The sequence below is a fragment of the Nerophis lumbriciformis genome, linkage group LG37, assembly GCF_033978685.3.
Source record: "Nerophis lumbriciformis linkage group LG37, RoL_Nlum_v2.1, whole genome shotgun sequence".
NCBI lineage: Eukaryota > Metazoa > Chordata > Actinopteri > Syngnathiformes > Syngnathidae > Nerophis > Nerophis lumbriciformis.
In genome coordinates, this window is record NC_084584.2 from 24,773,894 (window position 1) to 24,801,745 (window position 27,852).

General features: G+C 38.1%; 1 protein-coding gene across 1 annotated transcript; it reads left to right on the forward strand.

Annotated features, from left to right (window-relative positions):
• The first annotated feature begins 27 nt into the window (after nucleotides 1–27).
• Nucleotides 28–26,981, forward strand: LOC133577528 (C3a anaphylatoxin chemotactic receptor-like). The gene is made up of 3 exons (XM_061931451.1): nucleotides 28–84; nucleotides 24,054–24,244; nucleotides 26,110–26,981. The coding sequence occupies exons 2-3, from the start codon at nucleotides 24,059–24,061 to the stop codon at nucleotides 26,935–26,937; spliced, it is 1,014 nt and encodes a 337-aa protein (XP_061787435.1). The 5' UTR covers nucleotides 28–84; nucleotides 24,054–24,058; the 3' UTR covers nucleotides 26,938–26,981.
• The last annotated feature ends 871 nt before the right edge of the window (nucleotides 26,982–27,852 follow it).

Below are 27,852 nucleotides of genomic sequence, written 5' to 3' on the forward strand. Positions count from 1 at the left end.
GTGGTCTTCATTTGGCTTTGGCGGCGCTGACAGTGAAGTATAGCCGACCTGAGAGCCTCGATCTCACACGCCCAACCACCGCAGGTAAGAAGTAAAAATTTGGATATAAAGTGTGCAAACATTTTAAACGCTATGAAACTCTTTTTTTTGTAATTTGTTGAACAACATGTGTGTTTTTGGGGTTTTGGGATTTAAAATTTTTACACTGTGTCACTGTTTGTAACATGTATTCAAACCAGAATGATGCTCATTTGAAATCATGTAAATCAGGGATGTCAAGCTTGTTTTCATAGAGGGCCACATTGCAGTTATGGCTGCCCATTCATTATAGTTTTTATGCACTCCGTAACAGAAAAGAAAACTGTAGATTTTAACTTACAAAACCCAAAACCAGTGAAGTTGGCACATAGTGTAATTCGTAAATAAAAACAGAATACAATGATTTGCAAGTCCTTTTCAATTTATATTCAATTGAATATACTGCAAAGACAAGATATTTAATATTCGAACTGAGAAACGTAATTAATTTTTTTGCAAATAACTATTAACATTGCAAAAAAGTTTTGGTCCGGAGGACACGACGTCCACAGTTTCCAAAAACTATTTGAAATGTGGACTCGTCAGACCACAGAACACTTTTACAATTTGCATTAGTCCATCTTAGATGAGCTCGGGCCCAGCGAAGCCGGCGGCGTTTCTGGGTGTTGTTGATAAATGGCGTTGGATTTGCATAGTAGAGTTTTAACTTGCACTTACAGATGTAGCGACGAACTGTAGTTACTGACAGTGGTTTTCTGAAGTGTTCTTGAGCCCATGTGGTGATATCCTTTACACACTGATGTCGCTTTTTGATGCAGTACCGCTTGAGGGATCGAAGGTCATGGGCATTCAAAGTTACGTGCAGGGATTTCTCCAGATTCTCTGAACCTTTTGATGATATTACGGACCGTAGATGGTGAAATCTCTCAATTCCTTGCAATAGCTCATTGAGAAATGTTGTTCTTAAACTGTCCGACAATTTGCTCACACATTTGTTCACAAAGTGGTGACCTTCGCCCCATCCTTGTTTGTGAATGACTGAGCATTTCATGGAAGCTGCTTTTATACACAATCATGGCACCCACCTGTTCCCAATGAACCTGTTCACCTGTGGGATGTTCCAAAAGAGTGTTTGATGAGCATTCCTCAACTTTCTCAGTCTTTTTTGCCACTTATGCCAGCTTTTTTGAAACATGTTGCAGGCATCAAATTCCAAATGAGCTAATATTTGCAAAAAAATAACAAAGTTTTCCAGTTCGAACTTTGAAGTATCTTGTCTTTAAAATATACCAAGTTTTTTATATATATATATATATATACATATATATATATATATATATATATATATATATATATATATATATATATATATATATATATATATACAGTATGTTCTATTATTATATTGTTTTTTTTTAGTTTAGTCGCCATGCAGAATTCTACTGGAAAATTTAAGGTGTGTTTTTTTTTTTCAAAATGGGAAAACAGTACCATTTTTTTATCTTGTCCAGGCAACTGAGCTACCAGTTTTTTAATGTGAAAAAAACTGTTGAACTGTTATTCCATTCACAGTAAAACACTGTAAAAATAACATGTTAAAAAAAACCTGGCAGTTCAGTCGCCAGAATTGTACCATAAAAAAACAATGGTAGTGTTTTTTAAATTTACAGTAATCTGCTGTAAAAATACAAAAAAAAAAAACCCCAACAAACCATAATTGTGTACAATTTCATGAATAACTTGCTTTGAAATCACAAGTCAAGAAGATCTTGAAGTATTCATTTCAACAACAAAAATGTGTGGAAAATATGATAATGTATTTGTTGCATCCACCCATCCATCCATTTTCTACCGCTTGTCTCTTTTGGGGTCGCGGGGGGTGCTGGAGCCTATCTCAGCTGCATTCGGGCGGAAGGCGGGGTACACCCTGGACAAGTCGCCACCTCAACTTGGATAATATTAAAGTTTATAATATATGCAATTTCTCACAGTACGTCTAATAATAATAATAATAATAGATTTTATTTGTAAAAAGCACTTTACATTGAGCAAACAACCTCAAAGTGCTACAGTGTATTAAAAAAATAAAAAGATAATAAAATAAATAAAAATAAAAACTAGAACAGCCTAATAGCCAGAACTAGCACGCATAAATCTAAAAAAAGGCTTTTTTTTTTTTTTTTTAAAAGAAGGGTTTTTAAGCCTTTTTTTAAAAGCATCCACAGTCTGTGGTGCCCTCAGGTGGTCAGGGAGATCGTTCCACAGACTGGGAGCGGCGGAGTATATTTTTTTTCTGTCAAAATGGAAAGAAGGAAAACATTTAGTAAGACAAGACACATATTATTTCCATGCGGAAAGATCTGGCCCCTGGGCCCTCATTTTGACACCTGTGATGCGAATGGAGGACCAAAACATTTGCTTTGCATTGTTTTTTTTATATTGGATTTTTAAAACATGTTTTGGTTGACATGGCGACCTAGCAAGGAGGAAGAGGCACCAAGAAGTTTTGGCCAGGTGATGGCATCATGACACTTTTTTCTCATTTTGGGGAAAGTGTTGGTTCTTACTGGTGTTGATAGCATAAACAAATGTGACTTTTTTGGTTGAAATCGGAGACTGCCGGTGGGCTGGTGACGTCACTTCCGAAAACTTTAGTATTTAATAACTGAAAACGTATCCCAGCAGGCCTGAGACATTGATACAACGTCCTTTAAAACTGACTTTGAAACAACAGTTTGTAAATTTAGATAACATTGATTCCCAACCACGTTGTTGGTTGGGAAGTTACCAAATTTCGATGGTCAAAACAACGTCACAACCTGATATTGAATAAACGTCACCAAAAAGCATGTTTCAACGTTGGATTTGTGTCATAGAAAATTGGTTGGGAAATGACCAAAATTCAATGGTCAAAACGACGTCACAACCTGATATTGAATAAACGTCACTAAAAAGCATGTTTCAATGTTGTATTTGTGTTGTCAAATTTTGGTTGGAAAAATGACCCAATTTCAATGGTCAAAACGACGTCAAAACCTGCTACTGATTAAACATCACCAAAATGCATGTTTATTCGTTGTATTTATGTTGTAGAAAATTGGTTCGGAAATGACCAAATTTCAATGTTCAAAACGACGTCACAACGTGATATTGAATAAACGTCACCAAAATGCATTTTTCAATGTTGTATTTGTGTTGTAGAAAATTGATTGGGAAATGACCAAAATTCAATGTTCAAAACGACGTCACAACCTGATATTGAATTAACGTCACCAAAATTCATGTTTCATCGTATTTATGTTGTAGAAAATTGGTTCGGAAATGACCAAATTTCAATGGTCAAAACGACGTCACAACCTGATATTGAATAAACGTCACCAAAATGCATGTTTCAACGTTGTATTTGTGTCATAGAAAATTGGTTGGGAAATGACCAATATTCAATGGTCAAAACGACGTGACAACCTGATATTGAATAAACGTCACCAAAAAGCATTTTTCAACGTTGTATTTATGTTGTCAAATTTTGGTTGGAAAAATGACCAAATTTCAATGGTCAAAACAACGTCACAACCTGATATTGAATAAACGTCACCAAAATGCATGTTTCATCGTATTTATGTTGTAGATAATTGGTTGGGAAATGACCAAAATTCAATGGTCAAAACGACGTCACAACCTGATATTGAATAAGCGTCACCAAAAAGCATGTTTCAACGTTGTATTTGTGTTGTAGAAAATTGATTGGGAAATGACCAAAATTCAATGTTCAAAACGACGTCACAACCTGATATTGAATAAACGTCACCAAAATGCATGTTTCATCGTATTTATGTTGTAGAAAATTGGTTCGGAAATGACCAAATTTCAATGGTCAAAACGACGTCACATCCTGAGATTGAATAAACGTCACCAAAAAGCATTTTTCAACGTTGTATTTGTGTTGTAGAAAATTGATTGGGAAATGACCAAAATTCAATGTTCAAAACGACGTCACAACCTGATATTGAATGAACGTCACCAAAATGCATGTTTCATCGTATTTATGTTGTAGAAAATTGGTTCGGAAATGACCAAATTTCAATGGTCAAAACGACGTCACAACCTGATATTGAATAAACGTCACCAAAATGCATGTTTCAACGTTGTATTTATGTTGTCAAATTTTGGTTGGAAAAATGACCAAATTTCAATGGTCAAAACAACGTCACAACCTGATATTGAATAAACGTCACCAAAATGCATGTTTCATCGTATTTAAGTTGTAGAAAATTGGTTCGGAAATGACCAAAATTCAATGGTCAAAACGGCGTCACAACCTGATATTGAATAAATGTCACCAAAAAGCATTTTTCAACGTTGTATTTGTGTCGTAGAAAATTGGTTGGGAAATGACCAAATTTCAATGGTCAAAACGACGTCACAACCTGATATTGAATAAACGTCACCAAAAAGCATGTTTCAACGTTGTATTTGTGTTGTAGAAAATTGATTGGGAAATGACCAAAATTCAATGTTCAAAACGACGTCACAACCTGATATTGAATAAACGTCACCAAAATGCATGTTTCAACGTTGTATTTGTGTCATAGAAAATTGGTTGGGAAATGACCAATATTCAATGGTCAAAACGACGTCACAACCTGATATTGAATAAACGTCACCAAAATGCATGTTTCAACGTTGTATTTATGTTGTCAAATTTTGGTTGGAAAAATGACCAAATTTCAATGGTCAAAACAACGTCACAACCTGATATTGAATAAACGTCACCAAAATGCATGTTTCATCGTATTTAAGTTGTAGAAAATTGGTTCGGAAATGACCAAAATTCAATGGTCAAAACGGCGTCACAACCTGATATTGAATAAATGTCACCAAAAAGCATTTTTCAACGTTGTATTTGTGTCGTAGAAAATTGGTTGGGAAATGACCAAATTTCAATGGTCAAAACGACGTCACAACCTGATATTGAATAAACGTCACCAAAATGCATGTTTCAACGTTGTATTTGTGTCATAGAAAATTGGTTGGGAAATGACCAAAATTCAATGGTCAAAACGACGTCACAACCTGATATTGAATAAACGTCACCAAAATGCATGTTTCATCGTATTTATGTTGTAGAAAATTGGTTCGGAAATGACCAAATTTCAATGGTCAAAACGACGTCACATCCTGAGATTGAATAAACGTCACCAAAAAGCATTTTTCAACGTTGTATTTGTGTTGTAGAAAATTGATTGGGAAATGACCAAAATTCAATGTTCAAAACGACGTCACAACCTGATATTGAATGAACGTCACCAAAAAGCATGTTTCATCGTATTTATGTTGTAGAAAATTGGTTCGGAAATGACCAAATTTCAATGGTCAAAACGACGTCACAACCTGATATTCAATAAACGTCACCAAAATGCATGTTTCAACGTTGTATTTATGTTGTCAAATTTTGGTTGGAAAAATGACCAAATTTCAATGGTCAAAACAACGTCACAACCTGATATTGAATAAACGTCACCAAAATGCATGTTTCATCGTATTTAAGTTGTAGAAAATTGGTTCGGAAATGACCAAAATTCAATGGTCAAAACGGCGTCACAACCTGATATTGAATAAATGTCACCAAAAAGCATTTTTCAACGTTGTATTTGTGTCGTAGAAAATTGGTTGGGAAATGACCAAATTTCAATGGTCAAAACGACGTCACAACCTGATATTGAATAAACGTCACCAAAAAGCATGTTTCAACGTTGTATTTGTGTTGTAGAAAATTGATTGGGAAATGACCAAAATTCAATGTTCAAAACGACGTCACAACCTGATATTGAATAAACGTCACCAAAATGCATGTTTCAACGTTGTATTTGTGTCATAGAAAATTGGTTGGGAAATGACCAATATTCAATGGTCAAAACGACGTCACAACCTGATATTGAATGAACGTCACCAAAAAGCATGTTTCAACGTTGTATTTATGTTGTCAAATTTTGGTTGGAAAAATGACCAAATTTCAATGGTCAAAACAACGTCACAACCTGATATTGAATAAACGTCACCAAAATGCATGTTTCATCGTATTTATGTTGTAGAAAATTGGTTCGGAAATGACCAAATTTCAATGGTCAAAACGACGTCACATCCTGATATTGAATAAACGTCACCAAAAAGCATTTTTCAACGTTGTATTTGTGTTGTAGAAAATTGATTGGGAAATGACCAAAATTCAATGGTCAAAACGACGTCACAACCTGATATTGAATAAACGTCACCAAAATGCATGTTTCATCGTATTTATGTTGTAGAAAATTGGTTCGGAAATGACCAAATTTCAATGGTCAAAACGACGTCACAACCTGATATTCAATAAACGTCACCAAAATGCATGTTTCAACGTTGTATTTATGTTGTCAAATTTTGGTTGGAAAAATGACCAAATTTCAATGGTCAAAACAACGTCACAACCTGATATTGAATAAACGTCACCAAAATGCATGTTTCATCGTATTTATGTTGTAGAAAATTGGTTCGGAAATGACCAAATTTCAATGGTCAAAACGACGTCACATCCTGATATTGAATAAATGTCACCAAAAAGCATTTTTCAACGTTGTATTTGTGTTGTAGAAAATTGATTGGGAAATGACCAAAATTCAATGGTCAAAACGACGTCACAACCTGATATTGAATAAACGTCACCAAAATGCATGTTTCAACGTTGTATTTGTGTCATAGAAAATTGGTTGGGAAATGACCAATATTCAATGGTCAAAACGACGTCACAACCTGATATTGAATGAACGTCACCAAAAAGCATGTTTCAACGTTGTATTTATGTTGTCAAATTTTGGTTGGAAAAATGACCAAATTTCAATGGTCAAAACAACGTCACAACCTGATATTGAATAAACGTCACCAAAATGCATGTTTCATCGTATTTATGTTGTAGAAAATTGGTTCGGAAATGACCAAAATTCAATGGTCAAAACGACGTCACAACCTGATATTGAATAAATGTCACCAAAAAGCATTTTTCAACGTTGTATTTGTGTCCTAGAAAATTGGTTGGGTAATGACCAAATTTCAATGGTCAAAACGTTGTCACAACCTGATATTGAATAAACGTCACCAAAAAGCATTTTTCAACGTTGTATTTGTGTTGTAGAAAATTGATTGGGAAATGACCAATATTCAATGGTCAAAACGACGTCACAACCTGATATTGAATGAACGTCACCAAAAAGCATGTTTCAACGTTGTATTTATGTTGTCAAATTTTGGTTGGAAAAATGACCAAATTTCAATGGTCAAAACAACGTCACAACCTGATATTGAATAAACGTCACCAAAATGCATGTTTCATCGTATTTATGTTGTAGAAAATTGGTTCGGAAATGACCAAAATTCAATGGTCAAAACGACGTCACAACCTGATATTGAATAAATGTCACCAAAAAGCATTTTTCAACGTTGTATTTGTGTCCTAGAAAATTGGTTGGGTAATGACCAAATTTCAATGGTCAAAACGTTGTCACAACCTGATATTGAATAAACGTCACCAAAAAGCATTTTTCAACGTTGTATTTGTGTCCTAGAAAATTGGTTGGGAAATGACCAAAATTCAATGTTCAAAACGACGTCACAACCTGATATTGAATAAACGTCACCAAAATGCATGTTTCATCGTATTTATGTTGTAGAAAATTGGTTCGGAAATGACCAAATTTCAATGGTCAAAACGACGTCACATCCTGAGATTGAATAAACGTCACCAAAAAGCATTTTTCAACGTTGTATTTGTGTTGTAGAAAATTGATTGGGAAATGACCAAAATTCAATGGTCAAAACGACGTCACAACCTGATATTGAATAAACGTCACTAAAAAGCCTGTTTCAACGTTGTATTTGTGTTATAGAAAATTGGTTGGGAAATGACCAAAATTCAATGGTCAAAACAGCGTCACAACCTGATATTGAATAAACGTCACCAAAAAGCATGTTTCATCGTATTTATGTTGTAGAAAATTGGTTCGGAAATGACCAAAATTCAATGGTCAAAACGACGTCACAACCTGATATTGAATACATGTCACCAAAAAGCATTTTTCAACGTTGTATTTGTGTCGTAGAAAATTGGTTGGGAAATGACCAAAATTCAATGGTCAAAACGACGTCACAACCTGATATTGAATAAACGTCACCAAAAAGCATTTTTCAACGTTGTATTTGTGTCCTAGAAAATTGGTTGGGTAATGACCAAATTTCAATGGTCAAAACGTTGTCACAACCTGATATTGAATAAACGTCACCAAAAAGCATTTTTCAACGTTGTATTTGTGTCATAGAAAATTGGTTGGGAAATGACCAAAATTCAATGGTCAAAACGACGTCACAACCTGATATTGAATAAACGTCACCAAAATGCATGTTTCATCGTATTTATGTTGTAGAAAATTGGTTCGGAAATGACCAAATTTCAATGGTCAAAACGACGTCACATCCTGAGATTGAATAAACGTCACCAAAAAGCATTTTTCAACGTTGTATTTGTGTTGTAGAAAATTGATTGGGAAATGACCAAAATTCAATGGTCAAAACGACGTCACAACCTGATATTGAATAAACGTCACTAAAAAGCATGTTTCAACGTTGGATTTGTGTCATAGAAAATTGGTTGGAAAATGACCAAAATTTAATGGTCAAAACGACGTCACAACCTGATATTGAATAAACGTCACTAAAAAGCCTGTTTCAACGTTGTATTTGTGTTATAGAAAATTGGTTGGGAAATGACCAAAATTCAATGGTCAAAACAGCGTCACAACCTGATATTGAATAAACGTCACCAAAAAGCATGTTTCATCGTATTTATGTTGTAGAAAATTGGTTCGGAAATGACCAAAATTCAATGGTCAAAACGACGTCACAACCTGATATTGAATACATGTCACCAAAAAGCATTTTTCAACGTTGTATTTGTGTCGTAGAAAATTGGTTGGGAAATGACCAAAATTCAATGGTCAAAACGACGTCACAACCTGATATTGAATAAACGTCACCAAAAAGCATTTTTCAACTTTGTATTTGTGTCCTAGAAAATTGGTTGGGAAATGACCAAAATTCAATGTTCAAAACGACGTCACAACCTGATATTGAATAAACGTCACCAAAATGCATGTTTCATCGTATTTATGTTGTAGAAAATTGGTTCGGAAATGACCAAATTTCAATGGTCAAAACGACGTCACATCCTGAGATTGAATAAACGTCACCAAAAAGCATTTTTCAACGTTGTATTTGTGTTGTAGAAAATTGATTGGGAAATGACCAAAATTCAATGGTCAAAACGACGTCACAACCTGATATTGAATAAACGTCACTAAAAAGCATTTTTCAACGTTGTATTTGTGTCGTAGAAAATTGGTTGGGAAATGACCAAAATTCAATGTTCAAAACGACGTCACAACCTGATATTGAATTAACGTCACTAAAAAGCATGTTTCAACGTTGGATTTGTGTCATAGAAAATTGGTTGGAAAATGACCAAAATTTAATGGTCAAAACGACGTCACAACCTGATATTGAATAAACGTCACTAAAAAGCCTGTTTCAACGTTGTATTTGTGTTATAGAAAATTGGTTGGGAAATGACCAAAATTCAATGGTCAAAACAGCGTCACAACCTGATATTGAATAAACGTCACCAAAATGCATGTTTCATCGTATTTATGTTGTAGAAAATTGGTTCGGAAATGACCAAAATTCAATGGTCAAAACGACGTCACAACCTGATATTGAATACATGTCACCAAAAAGCATTTTTCAACGTTGTATTTGTGTCGTAGAAAATTGGTTGGGAAATGACCAAAATTCAATGGTCAAAACGACGTCACAACCTGATATTGAATAAACGTCACCAAAAAGCATTTTTCAACGTTGTATTTGTGTCCTAGAAAATTGGTTGGGAAATGACCAAAATTCAATGTTCAAAACGACGTCACAACCTGATATTGAATAAACGTCACCAAAATGCATGTTTCATCGTATTTATGTTGTAGAAAATTGGTTCGGAAATGACCAAATTTCAATGGTCAAAACGACGTCACATCCTGAGATTGAATAAACGTCACCAAAAAGCATTTTTCAACGTTGTATTTGTGTTGTAGAAAATTGATTGGGAAATGACCAAAATTCAATGGTCAAAACGACGTCACAACCTGATATTGAATAAACGTCACTAAAAAGCATTTTTCAACGTTGTATTTGTGTCGTAGAAAATTGGTTGGGAAATGACCAAAATTCAATGTTCAAAACGACGTCACAACCTGATATTGAATTAACGTCACTAAAAAGCATGTTTCAACGTTGGATTTGTGTCATAGAAAATTGGTTGGAAAATGACCAAAATTTAATGGTCAAAACGACGTCACAACCTGATATTGAATAAACGTCACTAAAAAGCCTGTTTCAACGTTGTATTTGTGTTATAGAAAATTGGTTGGGAAATGACCAAAATTCAATGGTCAAAACAGCGTCACAACCTGATATTGAATAAACGTCACCAAAAAGCATGTTTCATCGTATTTATGTTGTAGAAAATTGGTTCGGAAATGACCAAAATTCAATGGTCAAAACGACGTCACAACCTGATATTGAATACATGTCACCAAAAAGCATTTTTCAACGTTGTATTTGTGTCGTAGAAAATTGGTTGGGAAATGACCAAAATTCAATGGTCAAAACGACGTCACAACCTGATATTGAATAAACGTCACCAAAAAGCATTTTTCAACGTTGTATTTGTGTCGTAGAAAATTGGTTGGGAAATGACCAAAATTCAATGGTCAAAACGACATCACAACCTGATATTGAATTAACGTCACCAGAATGCATGTTTCATCGTATTTATGTTGTAGAAAATTGGTTGGGAAATGACCAAAATTCAACGGTGAAAACGACGTCACAACCTGATATTGAATAAACGTCACCAAAAAGCCTGTTTCATCGTTGTATTTGTGTTATAGAAAATTGGTTGGGAAATGACCAAAATTCAATGGTCAAAACAGCGTCACAACCTGATATTGAATAAACGTCACCAAAAAGCATGTTTCATCGTATTTATGTTGTAGAAAATTGGTTCGGAAATGACCAAAATTCAATGGTCAAAACGACGTCACAACCTGATATTGAATACATGTCACCAAAAAGCATTTTTCAACGTTGTATTTGTGTCGTAGAAAATTGGTTGGGAAATGACCAAATTTCAATGGTCAAAACAACGTCACAACCTGATATTGAATAAATGTCACCAAAATGCATGTTTCATCGTATTTATGTTGTAGAAAATTGGTTCGGAAATGACCAAATTTCAATGGTCAAAATGACGTCACAACCTGATATTGAATAAACGTCACCAAAATGCATGTTTCATCGTATTTATGTTGTAGAAAATTGGTTCGGAAATGACCAAATTTCAATGGTCAAAACGACGTCACATCCTGAGATTGAATAAACGTCACCAAAAAGCATTTTTCAACGTTGTATTTGTGTTGTAGAAAATTGATTGGGAAATGACCAAAATTCAATGGTCAAAACGACGTCACAACCTGATATTGAATAAACGTCACTAAAAAGCATGTTTCAACGTTGGATTTGTGTCATAGAAAATTGGTTGGAAAATGACCAAAATTTAATGGTCAAAACGACGTCACAACCTGATATTGAATAAACGTCACTAAAAAGCCTGTTTCAACGTTGTATTTGTGTTATAGAAAATTGGTTGGGAAATGACCAAAATTCAATGGTCAAAACAGCGTCACAACCTGATATTGAATAAACGTCACCAAAAAGCATGTTTCATCGTATTTATGTTGTAGAAAATTGGTTCGGAAATGACCAAAATTCAATGGTCAAAACGACGTCACAACCTGATATTGAATACATGTCACCAAAAAGCATTTTTCAACGTTGTATTTGTGTCGTAGAAAATTGGTTGGGAAATGACCAAAATTCAATGGTCAAAACGACGTCACAACCTGATATTGAATAAACGTCACCAAAAAGCATTTTTCAACTTTGTATTTGTGTCCTAGAAAATTGGTTGGGAAATGACCAAAATTCAATGTTCAAAACGACGTCACAACCTGATATTGAATAAACGTCACCAAAATGCATGTTTCATCGTATTTATGTTGTAGAAAATTGGTTCGGAAATGACCAAATTTCAATGGTCAAAACGACGTCACATCCTGAGATTGAATAAACGTCACCAAAAAGCATTTTTCAACGTTGTATTTGTGTTGTAGAAAATTGATTGGGAAATGACCAAAATTCAATGGTCAAAACGACGTCACAACCTGATATTGAATAAACGTCACTAAAAAGCATTTTTCAACGTTGTATTTGTGTCGTAGAAAATTGGTTGGGAAATGACCAAAATTCAATGTTCAAAACGACGTCACAACCTGATATTGAATTAACGTCACTAAAAAGCATGTTTCAACGTTGGATTTGTGTCATAGAAAATTGGTTGGAAAATGACCAAAATTTAATGGTCAAAACGACGTCACAACCTGATATTGAATAAACGTCACTAAAAAGCCTGTTTCAACGTTGTATTTGTGTTATAGAAAATTGGTTGGGAAATGACCAAAATTCAATGGTCAAAACAGCGTCACAACCTGATATTGAATAAACGTCACCAAAATGCATGTTTCATCGTATTTATGTTGTAGAAAATTGGTTCGGAAATGACCAAAATTCAATGGTCAAAACGACGTCACAACCTGATATTGAATACATGTCACCAAAAAGCATTTTTCAACGTTGTATTTGTGTCGTAGAAAATTGGTTGGGAAATGACCAAAATTCAATGGTCAAAACGACGTCACAACCTGATATTGAATAAACGTCACCAAAAAGCATTTTTCAACGTTGTATTTGTGTCCTAGAAAATTGGTTGGGAAATGACCAAAATTCAATGTTCAAAACGACGTCACAACCTGATATTGAATAAACGTCACCAAAATGCATGTTTCATCGTATTTATGTTGTAGAAAATTGGTTCGGAAATGACCAAATTTCAATGGTCAAAACGACGTCACATCCTGAGATTGAATAAACGTCACCAAAAAGCATTTTTCAACGTTGTATTTGTGTTGTAGAAAATTGATTGGGAAATGACCAAAATTCAATGGTCAAAACGACGTCACAACCTGATATTGAATAAACGTCACTAAAAAGCATTTTTCAACGTTGTATTTGTGTCGTAGAAAATTGGTTGGGAAATGACCAAAATTCAATGTTCAAAACGACGTCACAACCTGATATTGAATTAACGTCACTAAAAAGCATGTTTCAACGTTGGATTTGTGTCATAGAAAATTGGTTGGAAAATGACCAAAATTTAATGGTCAAAACGACGTCACAACCTGATATTGAATAAACGTCACTAAAAAGCCTGTTTCAACGTTGTATTTGTGTTATAGAAAATTGGTTGGGAAATGACCAAAATTCAATGGTCAAAACAGCGTCACAACCTGATATTGAATAAACGTCACCAAAAAGCATGTTTCATCGTATTTATGTTGTAGAAAATTGGTTCGGAAATGACCAAAATTCAATGGTCAAAACGACGTCACAACCTGATATTGAATACATGTCACCAAAAAGCATTTTTCAACGTTGTATTTGTGTCGTAGAAAATTGGTTGGGAAATGACCAAAATTCAATGGTCAAAACGACGTCACAACCTGATATTGAATAAACGTCACCAAAAAGCATTTTTCAACGTTGTATTTGTGTCGTAGAAAATTGGTTGGGAAATGACCAAAATTCAATGGTCAAAACGACATCACAACCTGATATTGAATTAACGTCACCAGAATGCATGTTTCATCGTATTTATGTTGTAGAAAATTGGTTGGGAAATGACCAAAATTCAACGGTGAAAACGACGTCACAACCTGATATTGAATAAACGTCACCAAAAAGCCTGTTTCATCGTTGTATTTGTGTTATAGAAAATTGGTTGGGAAATGACCAAAATTCAATGGTCAAAACAGCGTCACAACCTGATATTGAATAAACGTCACCAAAAAGCATGTTTCATCGTATTTATGTTGTAGAAAATTGGTTCGGAAATGACCAAAATTCAATGGTCAAAACGACGTCACAACCTGATATTGAATACATGTCACCAAAAAGCATTTTTCAACGTTGTATTTGTGTCGTAGAAAATTGGTTGGGAAATGACCAAATTTCAATGGTCAAAACAACGTCACAACCTGATATTGAATAAATGTCACCAAAATGCATGTTTCATCGTATTTATGTTGTAGAAAATTGGTTCGGAAATGACCAAATTTCAATGGTCAAAATGACGTCACAACCTGATATTGAATAAACGTCACCAAAATGCATGTTTCATCGTATTTATGTTGTAGAAAATTGGTTCGGAAATGACCAAAATTCAATGATCAAAACGACGTGACAACCTGATATTGAATAAACGTCACTAAAAAGCATGTTTCAATGTTGTATTTGTGTTGTCAAATTTTGGTTGGAAAAATGACCAAATTTCAATGGTCAAAACAACGTCACAACCTGATATTGAATTAACGTCACTAAAAAGCATGTTTCAACGTTGGATTTGTGTCATAGAAAATTGGTTGGAAAATGACCAAAATTTAATGGTCAAAACGACGTCACAACCTGATATTGAATAAACGTCACTAAAAAGCCTGTTTCAACGTTGTATTTGTGTTATAGAAAATTGGTTGGGAAATGACCAAAATTCAATGGTCAAAACAGCGTCACAACCTGATATTGAATAAACGTCACCAAAAAGCATGTTTCATCGTATTTATGTTGTAGAAAATTGGTTCGGAAATGACCAAAATTCAATGGTCAAAACGACGTCACAACCTGATATTGAATACATGTCACCAAAAAGCATTTTTCAACGTTGTATTTGTGTCGTAGAAAATTGGTTGGGAAATGACCAAAATTCAATGGTCAAAACGACATCACAACCTGATATTGAATTAACGTCACCAAAATGCATGTTTCATCGTATTTATGTTGTAGAAAATTGGTTGGGAAATGACCAAAATTCAACGGTGAAAACGACGTCACAACCTGATATTGAATAAACGTCACCAAAAAGCCTGTTTCATCGTTGTATTTGTGTTATAGAAAATTGGTTGGGAAATGACCAAAATTCAATGGTCAAAACAGCGTCACAACCTGATATTGAATAAACGTCACCAAAATGCATGTTTCATCGTATTTATGTTGTAGAAAATTGGTTCGGAAATGACCAAAATTCAATGGTCAAAACGACGTCACAACCTGATATTGAATAAATGTCACCAAAAAGCATTTTTCAACGTTGTATTTGTGTCGTAGAAAATTGGTTGGGAAATGACCAAAATTCAATGGTCAAAACGACATCACAACCTGATATTGAATTAACGTCACCAAAATGCATGTTTCATCGTATTTATGTTGTAGAAAATTGGTTGGGAAATGACCAAAATTCAACGGTGAAAACGACGTCACAACCTGATATTGAATAAACGTCACCAAAAAGCCTGTTTCATCGTTGTATTTGTGTTATAGAAAATTGGTTGGGAAATGACCAAAATTCAATGGTCAAAACAGCGTCACAACCTGATATTGAATAAACGTCACCAAAATGCATGTTTCATCGTATTTATGTTGTAGAAAATTGGTTCGGAAATGACCAAAATTCAATGGTCAAAACGACGTCACAACCTGATATTGAATACATGTCACCAAAAAGCATTTTTCAACGTTGTATTTGTGTCGTAGAAAATTGGTTGGGAAATGACCAAAATTCAATGGTCAAAACAACGTCACAACCTGATATTGAATAAATGTCACCAAAATGCATGTTTCATCGTATTTATGTTGTAGAAAATTGGTTCGGAAATGACCAAATTTCAATGGTCAAAATGACGTCACAACCTGATATTGAATAAACGTCACCAAAAAGCATGTTTCATCGTATTTATGTTGTAGAAAATTGGTTCGGAAATGACCAAAATTCAATGATCAAAACGACGTGACAACCTGATATTGAATAAACGTCACTAAAAAGCATGTTTCAATGTTGTATTTGTGTTGTCAAATTTTGGTTGGAAAAATGACCAAATTTCAATGGTCAAAACAACGTCACAACCTGATATTGTATAAACGTCACCAAAAAGCATTTTTCAGCATTGTATTTGTGTGGTACAAAATTGGTTGGGAAATGACCAAAATGCAATGGTCCAATCAACCCAACATTGATTAAATGTCATCAAAAAGCATGTTGTTTCAACCGGAAACTTTATGACTTAATACCTCAGAAACGAAAACAGCGCAATCAATCATTTCAACGGCACAAACCTGGCACAAAGGAATAAGACTATTTTAGTTTGATTTGGAGAAAGTGGCTGAACTTTAACCGAGCAAAGAATCTTTAATAACTGAGAAATGAAAGTAGCACAAACAGCTATTTCATCGGCACAAATGAATGAGATCATTTTAACAGAGTTTTACGTGGGGGTGGGGGGCCAACTTCACGCAGGTGTGGCGTAATTCTACTTAAAACAACCAAGCCGGGTGCGGACGAGTACACAGTTTATCTACTTACAGTAACTTTATCTGCTTCGTTCCTTCCTTCCAGCCTCCCCCTCACATACTCTTGATTATTGCACAATACAAAGAATGACTTAACGGAGAATCATTGATTTCCCCTGAATAAGGAAGCAAAAAATGATGATGAAATAAGACAGTGGCAAATAATGACCAGAAGGCCGAATATTGTTATGATAAGCAGACATCCATCGCCAGATTCCTACTCAGTGATGGGCAGTAACAAGCTACATGTAGCTAAGTTATGTAGCTTAACTAAATTTTCCAGTAGCTCAGCTACTTTTTTTTAAAGAGTAGCTTTTCCTGTAGCTCAGCTACTTTTAGACCCATGTAGCTAGGTAGCTTACATCAAAGCTACAAGCTACAAAGAGAGAAAATTGACTGCCAATCCAGGCCAAAAAAATATGGACAAAATCCAATGACCTGGATGAATGACAACTGTCAGGTTCAAACACTGATGACATCTATTAAACGAGACAAGAAGCAAAGAATCAAACAGAGACATAATTCAATTTGGCTCAGTGAGGAGAGACGCCTAGACACTGCACCCTTGCACAGTGTCTCAGCACGCTCTCGCAAAAGATTGTACGCTATCTCTTTTATTTGGACTTTCCCTGATTACAAGGCAACAGCTGTTTCTAAGGGACATGGGTCATAAACAGCCATCGCCTTTGATTACAGAACAGTTCAAAAGAAAAGGTCGTAAACCGTTCACAGAAAAGGTCGTAAAACAGTTCAAAGAAGCGGTGCCTGGAGGGGAGTCTGGTCCTGCTTCCTCTTCGCTTTTATAGTTCTTGGGTCAAGACAATATCTTTCTGTTGATTACAATACATGAAAGAAACAGAACATCTTCATGTTGCTTCCCCCCCTACACAGTGGAGTTTTACAAGCCTTTTTCTTGGTAGATTCAAAGACAGCTTTTGTCTTCTCGCCGGGAACTCATTTCAACACAAAGTATTGTGATAACTTTGATACAATTATTCTAACAACAACCTCCATACATACGGAGAAAATCCAGGATGATTGGTTGGTATTCACATGATGGGTCACAATTGGCTAAGGTTAGGGCGAAACATTACGGACTGGCCAATCAGAGGCAAGATAAGGCGGGTCATCAAAACCAGTAAGCAAAATCGTAACAGTCGCTCATGTCACATGACGACGAGGGAGTCGGAGACAGAGGGACGCTTCAAGCTGACCACACAAAACAAAAACATACTTGAAAATGGCAGAGGGATTCTCTCCCGTAGATTAGATTTTTCCTTTAGTGATGAAGATGACGTGCAGGAAACCCACAATAATGCGTGTCCTTATCGATGTTTAGAGAAAACAATGCCCAAAACCTTAGTTTTTAGTTGTTTACTCTGTAAACCTTCTCCAGAACTCTGCAGCCCAGATAATCGCCAGAACCCCTTCAATCCAGTACATCACCCCTGTTCTGCAGCAAGTCCACTGGCTACCCATCAAACATCGTATCCACTTTAAAATAAATCTCCTCACTTTCAAAGCCATCCATAACCTCTCTGCGTCATATCTCTCTGACCTGATCCATGTCGCCACGCCCTCACGTTCCCTAAGATCCTCTTCATCCATCCATCTCACTGTCCCTTTATTTAAACTGTCCACCATGGGTGCCCGAGCTTTCAGCCGCTCTGCCCCACATCTTTGGAACTCTTTACCACCAGACCTTCGTAACTTAGATTCAATATCCCTCTTCAAATCAAGACTCAAAACACACCTATTCATTGTAATCATCTTTTCTTCTCTATCTTTGTTGTTGTTGTTTTTTATCCAATTTGATTTTATTGTTTTGATTTTGTACGGTGTCCTTGAGTGCCCAGAAAGGCGCCTTATAAATAAAATGTATTATTATTATTATTATTATTATTAAACTAAAATCACAACTGCTCTCTTCATCTAAGACATCCAACACAAATTTAGGACCACATTAGGGTGAGTTGAGTTCATGAAAATGTTACAGGGCGGCTTAGCTCTGTCAGCAACTTGAGGGTTCTGGGTTCGATCCCTGCCTCTGCCATCCTAGCCACTGGTGTTGTCTAAAGGTACTTAACCCACCTGCTCTCAGTGCTCTCAATGCTTCTCTCACACTGGTTTAAATGTAACTTAGATAATGGGTTTACTACAGAAAAGTGCTATATAATTCACTTCACTTATTACCTTTTTCCAAGTAGCTTGCCCCTCAGTGTGAGCAGGTTACACGCCATGTGAACCACAGCGCCCGCTTGCAATGCTGACCGCTTTCATTTCCTCGTGGGAACGCCGCGGTGGACGGCGCTGTGACTCAATGCGGTTGCTGGATGCACTTGCTGAGAACAAGATCAACAAGGCTTTTTGCTTTGACCCGAAAAAGTCCAACCTCCGATACTGACTTCTCACTAAAGATGGGAATCGTACAACAACTCATGATTTTTTTTCCGATTCTTGGGGGGACGATTTGATTTGGAATCGATCCAAACAGTATATATCCATCCATCCATCCAGCCATCCATCTTCTTCCGCTTATCCGAGGTCGGGTCGCAGGGGCAGCAGCCTAAGCAGGGAAGCCCAGACTTCCCTCTCCCCAGCCACTTCGTCCAGCTCTTCTCGGGGGATCCCGAGGCGTTGCCAGGCCAGCCGGGAGACATAGTCTTCCCAACGTGTCCTGGGTCTTCCCCGTGGCCTCCTACCGGTCGGACGTGCCCTAAACACCTCCCTAGGGAGGCGTTCGGGTGGCATCCTGACCAGATGCCCGAATCACCTCATCTGGCTCCTCTCGATGTGGAGGAGCAGCGGCTTTACTTTGAGCTCCCCCCGGATGACAGAGCTTCTCACCCTATCTCTAAGGGAGAGCCCCGCCACCCGGCGGAGGAAACTCATTTCGGCCGCTTGTACCCGTGATCTTGTCCTTTCGGTCATAACCCAAAGCTCATGACCATAGGTGAGGATGGGAACGTAGATCGACCGGTAAATTGAGAACTTTGCCTTCTGGCTCAGCTCCTTCACCACAACGGTTCGATACAGCGTCCGCATTACTGAAGACGCCGCACCGATCCGCCTGTCGATCTCACGATCCACTTTTCCCTCACTCGTGAACAAGACTCCGAGGTACTTGAACTCCTCCACTTGGGGCAGGGTGTCCTCCGCCACCCGGAGATGGCACTCCACCCTTTCCCGGGCGAGAACCATGGACTCGGACTTGGAGGTGCTGATTCTCATCCCAGTCGCTTCACACTCAGCTGCGAACCGATCCAGTGAGAGCTGAAGATCCTGGCCAGATGAAGCCATCAGGACCGCATCATCTGCAAAAAGCAGAGACCTAATCCTGCAGCCACCAAACCAGATCCCCTCAACGCCTTGACTGCGCCTAGAAATTCTGTCCATAAAAGTTATGAACAGAATCGGTGACAAAGGGCAGCCTTGGCGGAGTCCAACCCTCACTGGAAACGTGTCCGACTTACTGCCGGCAATGCGGACAAAGCTCTGACACTGATCATACAGGGAGCGGACCACCACAATCAGACAGTCTGATACCCCATACTCTCTGAGCACTCCCCACAGGACTTCCCGAGGGACACGGTCGAATGCCTTCTCCAAGTCCACAAAGCACATGTAGACTGGTTTGGCAAACTCCCATGCACCCTCAAGGACCCTGCCGAGAGTATAGAGCTGGGCCACAGTTCCACGACCAGGACGAAAACCACACTGTTCCTCCTGAATCCGAGGTTCGACTATCCGGCGTAGCCTCCTCTCCAGTACACCTGAATAGACCTTACCGGGAAGGCTGAGGAGTGTGATCCCACTATAGTTGGAACACACCCTACGGTTCCCCTTCTTAAAGAGAGGAACCACCTCCCCGGTCTGCTAATCCAGAGGTCCAAACACTATATATAATAATAATAATAATAATAAAAATGTTATATCTACATATTAGGTTTGTACGGTATACCAGTATTAGTATAGTACCGGGATACTAATGAATCATATTCGGTACGATACCGCCTCTAAAATGTACCGGTCCCCCACCACCCGTCGTCGTCACATCATGACATTGCTGGTTTTACAAGCAGACGAGCATGTTCGGCAGCGCACAATCACAGAGTACTTACAAGCAGACACAGCGTGTAGACATTAAAGGGAGAACAGACGCATTTTGGCTTAAAAACTAAAGATAAAGGTGAAGTTATAACACTGAAACGCCCACAGGAAGAGGTGCTTTAAGACATAGCTAGCTAGCTGGCTAGCGGTTAAAGTCCATCCGCAGTTTGCAGTGTTTTAGCTACTTCTAAATCACTAATCTTAGGGGTGTGGGAAAAAATCGATTCGAATTTGAATCGCGATTCTCACGTTGTGCGATTCAGAATCTATTCTCATTTTTTTTAAATCGATTTCTTATTTATTTGTTTAAAAAAAATATATATATACATACATATACATGTATATACATATATACACACATATATATATATATATATATATTAGGGGTGTGGGAAAAAAACGATTCGAATTCGAATCGCGATTCAGAATCGATTCTCATTAATTTTAAATCGATTTTTTATTTATTTATTTAAAAAAATATATATACATACATATACATGTGTATACATATATACACACACATATATATATATATATATATATATATATATATATATATATATATATATATATATATATATATATATATATTAGGGGTGTGGGAAAAAATCAATTCGAATTCGAATCGCGATTCTCACGTTGTGCGATTCAGAATCGATTCTCATTTTAAAAAAATCGATTTTTTTTTTTTTTTTAATTATTATTATTATTTTTTTTTTTTTTTGATTAATCAATCCAACAAAACAATACACAGCAATACCATAACAATGCAATCCAATTCCAAAACCAGCAACACTCAGAACTGCAATAAACAGAGCAATTGAGAGGAGACACAAACACGACACAGAACAAACCAAAAGTAGTGAAACAAAAATGAATATTATCAACAACAGTATCGTTAATCACGGGCTCTTATATACCCAGTCTTGCCATTTGCTCGGCACGGGTACTTTGTCCGAGCTCCGCGTTGTGTTCGGTTCTTCATTAAATTTTGTTGTGCTAGCTCCTCACTACTACTTTTGTTGAGTCCCTGACTGCTACTCTAAGCTTCTCTGCTTCAATTGACCTTGTGTACCTCCGTGCATGTTCACTATAGCGGCACGATCTCCATTTTTTATTTTTGCAGAACCTTTGTGGATCAAAAGACTCTGATTCTCCTGCCTGTCTTTGCGCATCCTGGGGAACACAACCTCGCAACCATGCGACTCGATCAAAACAACGACCGGCTACGGTCATACTTGCCAACCTTGAGACCTCCGAATTCGGATGATGGGGGGCGTGGTTGGGGGGGCGGGGTTGAGGTGCAGGCAGCATACCCCTTCCCCTTCGAGCTGTGCTGGATGAAATTAAATTATTTTTTCCAATCATTTTAGAACTTGCAAGCGTACTTCTTCTTCTTACTCGTCGTCGCCATGTCTCTTCTTCGTTCTTCTGCTTCATCTCCTTCTTGTTGTGTGTGCAGTTGTGCACTGAGCTCCAAAAGCCGTAGATGTTATTATAGCGTCCTGGAAGAGTTAATGCTGCAAGGGATTCTGGGTATTTGTTCTGTTGTGTTACGGTGCGGATGTTCTCCCGAAATATGTTTGTCATTCTTGTTTGGTGTGGGTTCACAGTGTGGCGCATATTAGTAACAGTGTTAACGTTGTTTATACGGCCACCCTCAGTGTGACCTGTATGGCTGTCGATCAAGTAAGCCTTGCATTCGCTTGTGCGTGTGTATGTGCTTAAAATTAACGTTACCATTAAACCAGTCAAAAGATCATACAACGTGTCAGCATTTCTTGACATCTTGGAGTTAAGACCATTGTTAAACCCGTTCAACGCTACATTATTATGTGACTTGGCCGGCACGCTGTTTATATGGAGGAAAAGGCTGTTAAGGGGTGAAGGTTTCAGGTGAGAGAGGACGCTTTAGGCACGCCCCCAATATTGTTGTCCGTGTGGAAATCGGTAGAAATTCGGGAGAATGTTTGCGCCGGGAGATTTTCGGGAGGGGCACTGAAATTCGGGAGTCTCCCGGGAAAATCGGGACGGTTGGCAAGTATGGCTACGGCACAACCCGATCTATATGTAGTTCTGGTCTTGTCATCCTCGACCGGACAGAAGGGTGACACGGCAGTGCGGCTGGATCAAAAGAGACGTCAGAGACGCTTTACTGAACCAAAAGTTGCTTTGTTACAAGCGAGAGTCCTTATACAGGACTGCAGTACCTGGAGGAGGTCAGGTCAAGAAAATGTGTCTCCCCTCACTTGGAGATTCCAAACCATCAGTTTTAAATTCCTCCTTCCTGTCTGTGTGTGTGTGTGTGTGTGTGTGTGTGTGTGTGTGTGTGTGTGTGTGTGTGTGTGTGTGTGTGTGTGTGTGTGTGTGTGTGTGTGTGTGTGTGTGCTAAGTCAGGAGAGCACATCTCGACTATAAAAAGAGATGTCCGCGTGTAAGTGTCTTTAAACAACTGCTTTAAGTCATAACTTAATAATAATAATACATTTTATTTGGTATAGCGCTTTTCAGAGTACTCAAAGACGCTTTACAGGATACAAAATTTAAATATAAAACAGCTCAAAGTAATAATATAAAATACAGGAAATATAAAAGCAGTACATTGTAAAATACATAATAAAACTGGACATTTACAAGACGGGACATTACAAGACACAGAACACTAATCACAGGTTAAAAGCAGATCTGAAGAGGTGTGTTTTGGGAAGGCTTTTGAAGGTAGGAAGGTCTGAGCAGTCACGGATGGGTTTGGGAAGAGAGTTCCAGAGGGTGGGAGCAGCGATGGAGAAGGCTCTATCACCCCAGGTCCGGAGCTTGGTTCTGAGTGGTGGGGAGAGTAGGGAGTTGGCATCAGAAGAGAAGAGATTAAATGTTGGCATTGAGCTAGACAGGTAGTCTCTTCTCAAGGATAGGGCTATCACTTTGGCAATCCGAAGTCCCAATTAGGGCCTCTTTCAATGGAGAAGTGACCCAATCCACCTGCGAATGTCAAACTAAGGGGCCTTATCTTATTATGTGCTGAAACTGAAATACCACTATTTAATTAAACTTGGTGGTTTGCTTTCTCCAAGATGAATATGAACATTCACCATATGCAAAACATAATGAGTTAATTAATTTACTGCAATACAATAATACAATTATGTTAAAACCAAGTCACAAAAGCACCTGCTGATGTATACGTGCAGGAGCGAGGAGATTTTTTTTTTTTTTTTTTAATGAATTTTTTATACCCCTACTTTTCATTCCTCCTTCAGGTCCCATGATGCATTCGGGTGCCTCTGGGTCTTTGGCCTTCCTCAACTCCTCCCTGACCGGCCTGCCGGCGAAGGCGGGTGGTGGCGGCAGTAACATGGACATGCTCTCTATCGTCCTCTACATGCTGACCATCCTGCTCGGCATCCCAGGAAACGCCATCGTGATCTGGGTGGCAGGCATCAAGCTCAAGGTGGACGTCTTATTTTTGTAACCATGACAACAGCGATGTCTCTCGCACTGAGGTGACCGTTCAACATGCTGCACACGAGTCTAGCTCCGCCCCTTTAGGCGCACCAACAGAAGGGTCAATCAGTAGGCGTTAGTTTCAATGTTTATATATACAAACCCCGTTTCCATATGAGTTGGGAAATTGTGTTAGATAAATATAAACGGAATACAATGATTTGCAGATCATTTTCAACCCATATTCAGTTGAATATGCTACAAAGACAACATATTTGATGTTCAAACTGATAAGCATTTTTTTTTTTGCAAATAATCATTAACTTTAGAATTTGATGCCAGCAACACGTGACAAAGAAGTTGGGAAAGGTGGCAATTAATACTGATAAAGTTGAGGAATGCTCATCAAACACTTATTTGGAACATCCCACAGGTGTGCAGGCTAATTGGGAACAGGTGGGTGCCATGATTGGGTATAAAAACAGCTTCCCAAAAAATGCTCAGTCTTTCACAAGAAAGGATGGGGCGAGGTACACCCCTTTGTCCACAACTGCGTTAGCAAATAGTCAAACAGTTTAAGAACAACGTTTCTCAAAATGCAATTGCAAGAAATTTAGGGATTTCAACATCTACGGTCCATAATATCATCAAAAGGTTCAGAGAATCTGGAGAAATCACTCCACGTAAGCGGCATGGCCGGAAACCAACATTGAATGACCGTGACCTTCGATCCCTCAGACGGTACTGTATCAAAAACCGACATCAATCTCTAAAGGATATCACCACATGGGCTCAGGAACACTTCAGAAAACCACTGTCACTAAATACAGTTGGTCGCTACATCTGTAAGTGCAAGTTAGAGCTCTACTATGCAAAGTGAAAGCCATTTATCAACACCCAGAAACACCGCCGGCTTCTCTGGGCTAAGATGGACTGATGCAAAGTGGAAAAGTGTTCTGTGGTCTGACGAGTCCACATTTCAAATTGTTTTTGGAAATATTCGACATCGTGTCATCCGGAGCAAAGGCGAAGCGAACCATCCAGACTGTTTTCGACGCAAAGTTCAAAAGCCAGAATCTGTGATGGTATGGAGGTGCATTAGTGCCCAAGGCATGGGTAACTTACACATCTGTGAAGGCACTATTAATGCTGAAAGGTACATACAGGTTTTGGAACAACATATGCTACCATCTAAGCGCCGTCTTTTTCATGGACGCCCCTGCTTATTTCAGCAAGACAATGCCAAGCCACATTCAGCACGTGTTACAACAGCGTGGCTTCGTAAAAAAAGAGTGCGGGTATTTTCCTGGTCCCGGCTGCAGTCCAGACCTGTCTCCCATCGAAAATGTGTGGCGCATTATGAAGCCTAAAATACGACAGCGGAGACCCCGGACTGTTGAACGACTAAAGTTCTACATAAAACAAGAATGGGAAAGAATTCCACTTTCAAAGCTTCAACAATTAGTTTCCTCAGTTCCCAATCGTTTATTGAGTGTTGTTAAAAGAAAAGGTGATGTAACACAGTGGTGAACATGCCCTTTCCCGACTACTTTGGCACGTGTTGCAGCCATGAAATTCTAAGTTAATTATTATTTGCAAAAAAAAAACAAAGTTTATGAGTTTGAACATCAAATATGTTGTCTTTGTAGTGCATTCAATTGAATATGGGTTGAAAAGGATTTGCAAATCATTGTATTCCGTTTATATTTACATCTAACACAATTTCCCAACTCATATGGAAACGGAGTTTGTATTTTGACACCATTCCGACTGACACGTTTTTTTGCATTTAAAAAAATCAATGTTTAAATTTTGAAAAGTGGGTAATTTTCTTGGATAAATGTCCATAAAAGAAATGTGTGTTTGTCTCAGCCGAACGTCCTCAACGTGTGGCTGGTCAACCTGGCCATCGCCGACCAGATCTTCTGCTTGACCCGGATCTTCTCGCTGGTGAAGAAGCTCTTCCTGGACCACTGGCCTTTTGGTGTCTTCATCTGCAAGTTCAACGGCTTCTTCAAGTACGCCAACATGTTTGGCTCCGTCTTCCTGCTGGCCGTGATCAGCGTGGACCGGGCGCTCTGCATCTGGCGGCCGGTCTTCACCAGGCGCCACCGCACACTGTGGGCGGCCAAGGTCGTGGCCGTGTGCGTGTGGGCGGCCGCCGTCGTCTTCAGCTCGCCGTACTTCTTCTACCGCCAGGTCTACCCAGACGCCAAGAACCTGAGCAAGTGCTCGGTGGAGGAGGTGGGGGACAAAGACGCCAGAATGGTTCTCTATTTCATACGCTTCCTGTGTGGCTTCCTGGTGCCCTTCCTGGTCATCCTCAGCTGTTACATCTTGGCCGGGCAGGGCATTCGGCGCACCCGGCTTTCAGGGAAAACCCTTCCCCTGCGCATACTGGCCATGCTGGTCACGGCGTTCTTCCTGTGCTGGGCGCCATACCACATCCTGCTGCTGCTCAGGATGAAGGAGAAGTCCAACCCAATTGTGAAGTTCTGGCTCCCCGCCGCAAAGGCCGTGGCCTACTTCAACAGCTGCGTCAACCCGCTCCTCTACTTCTTTGTGGGGCTCAAGTTGAAGGGGCGGTCCAGGACGTCCCTGGAGGGGGTGTACAGGAACGCGTTGACCGAAGACGTTGACGGACAGATGGTTCAATCCAAAGAAGACTCAGTGGAACCGAGAGGCGTGTCTGAATGCTGAATACAACACATTAAAACAATTAGAAACCTCGACTTGTAAACATTTTTAAATATACCATTCTGCCGAATAAGAAAAAAATCATCAGATTCCACAAAAGCAGTAATACGTTCCCTCGCCAATTTGAGGTTTACCTACGGGGGGTAACTTTTCTCCACTGAGGGCCCCACTCTGAAAAATGAAAGCATGCGAGGGCTATTTTGATATTATTTATTTTCTAAACCAACCATCCATCCATCCATCGATTTTCTATCGGTTGTCCCCCTCGGGTCGCGATTAAAAAAACATCAAAAATCGATTTAAAAAAAAAAAAAAAAATACATATATATATATATATATATAAAAAAATACATATATATATATATATATATATATATATATATATATATATATCCTGATGATTGAGGGTACCCCCCCTCATGAAACAGGCCTGTAGAGATGAAATAGTCTTGTGATTTTTTTCCCACACATACATATATATATATATATATATATATATATATATATATATATATTTTTTTTTTTTTTTTTTTTTGAAAATCGATTTTCAAAAAAATTTAAAAAAACATTAAAAAAAAATCGATTTTCAAAAAAAATAAAAAAAAATAAAATATATATATATATTTTTTTAAATCGATTTTTTATGTTTTTTTAATCGTGACCCCGAGAGGGACAACCGATAGAAAATCGATGGATGGATGGATGGTTGGTTTAGAAAATAAATAATATCAAAATAGCCCTCGCATGCTTTCATTTTTCAGAGTGGGGCCCTCAGTGTGTGTCTATATTAGTGGTTCTTAACCTTGTTGGAGGTACCGAACCCCACCAGTTTCATATGCGCATTCACCGAACCTGTCATGACTTGGTCCTGGGTGTTTGCTTTTCCGGAATGTGCAACGGAAAGTTGGCTCGGGCGAG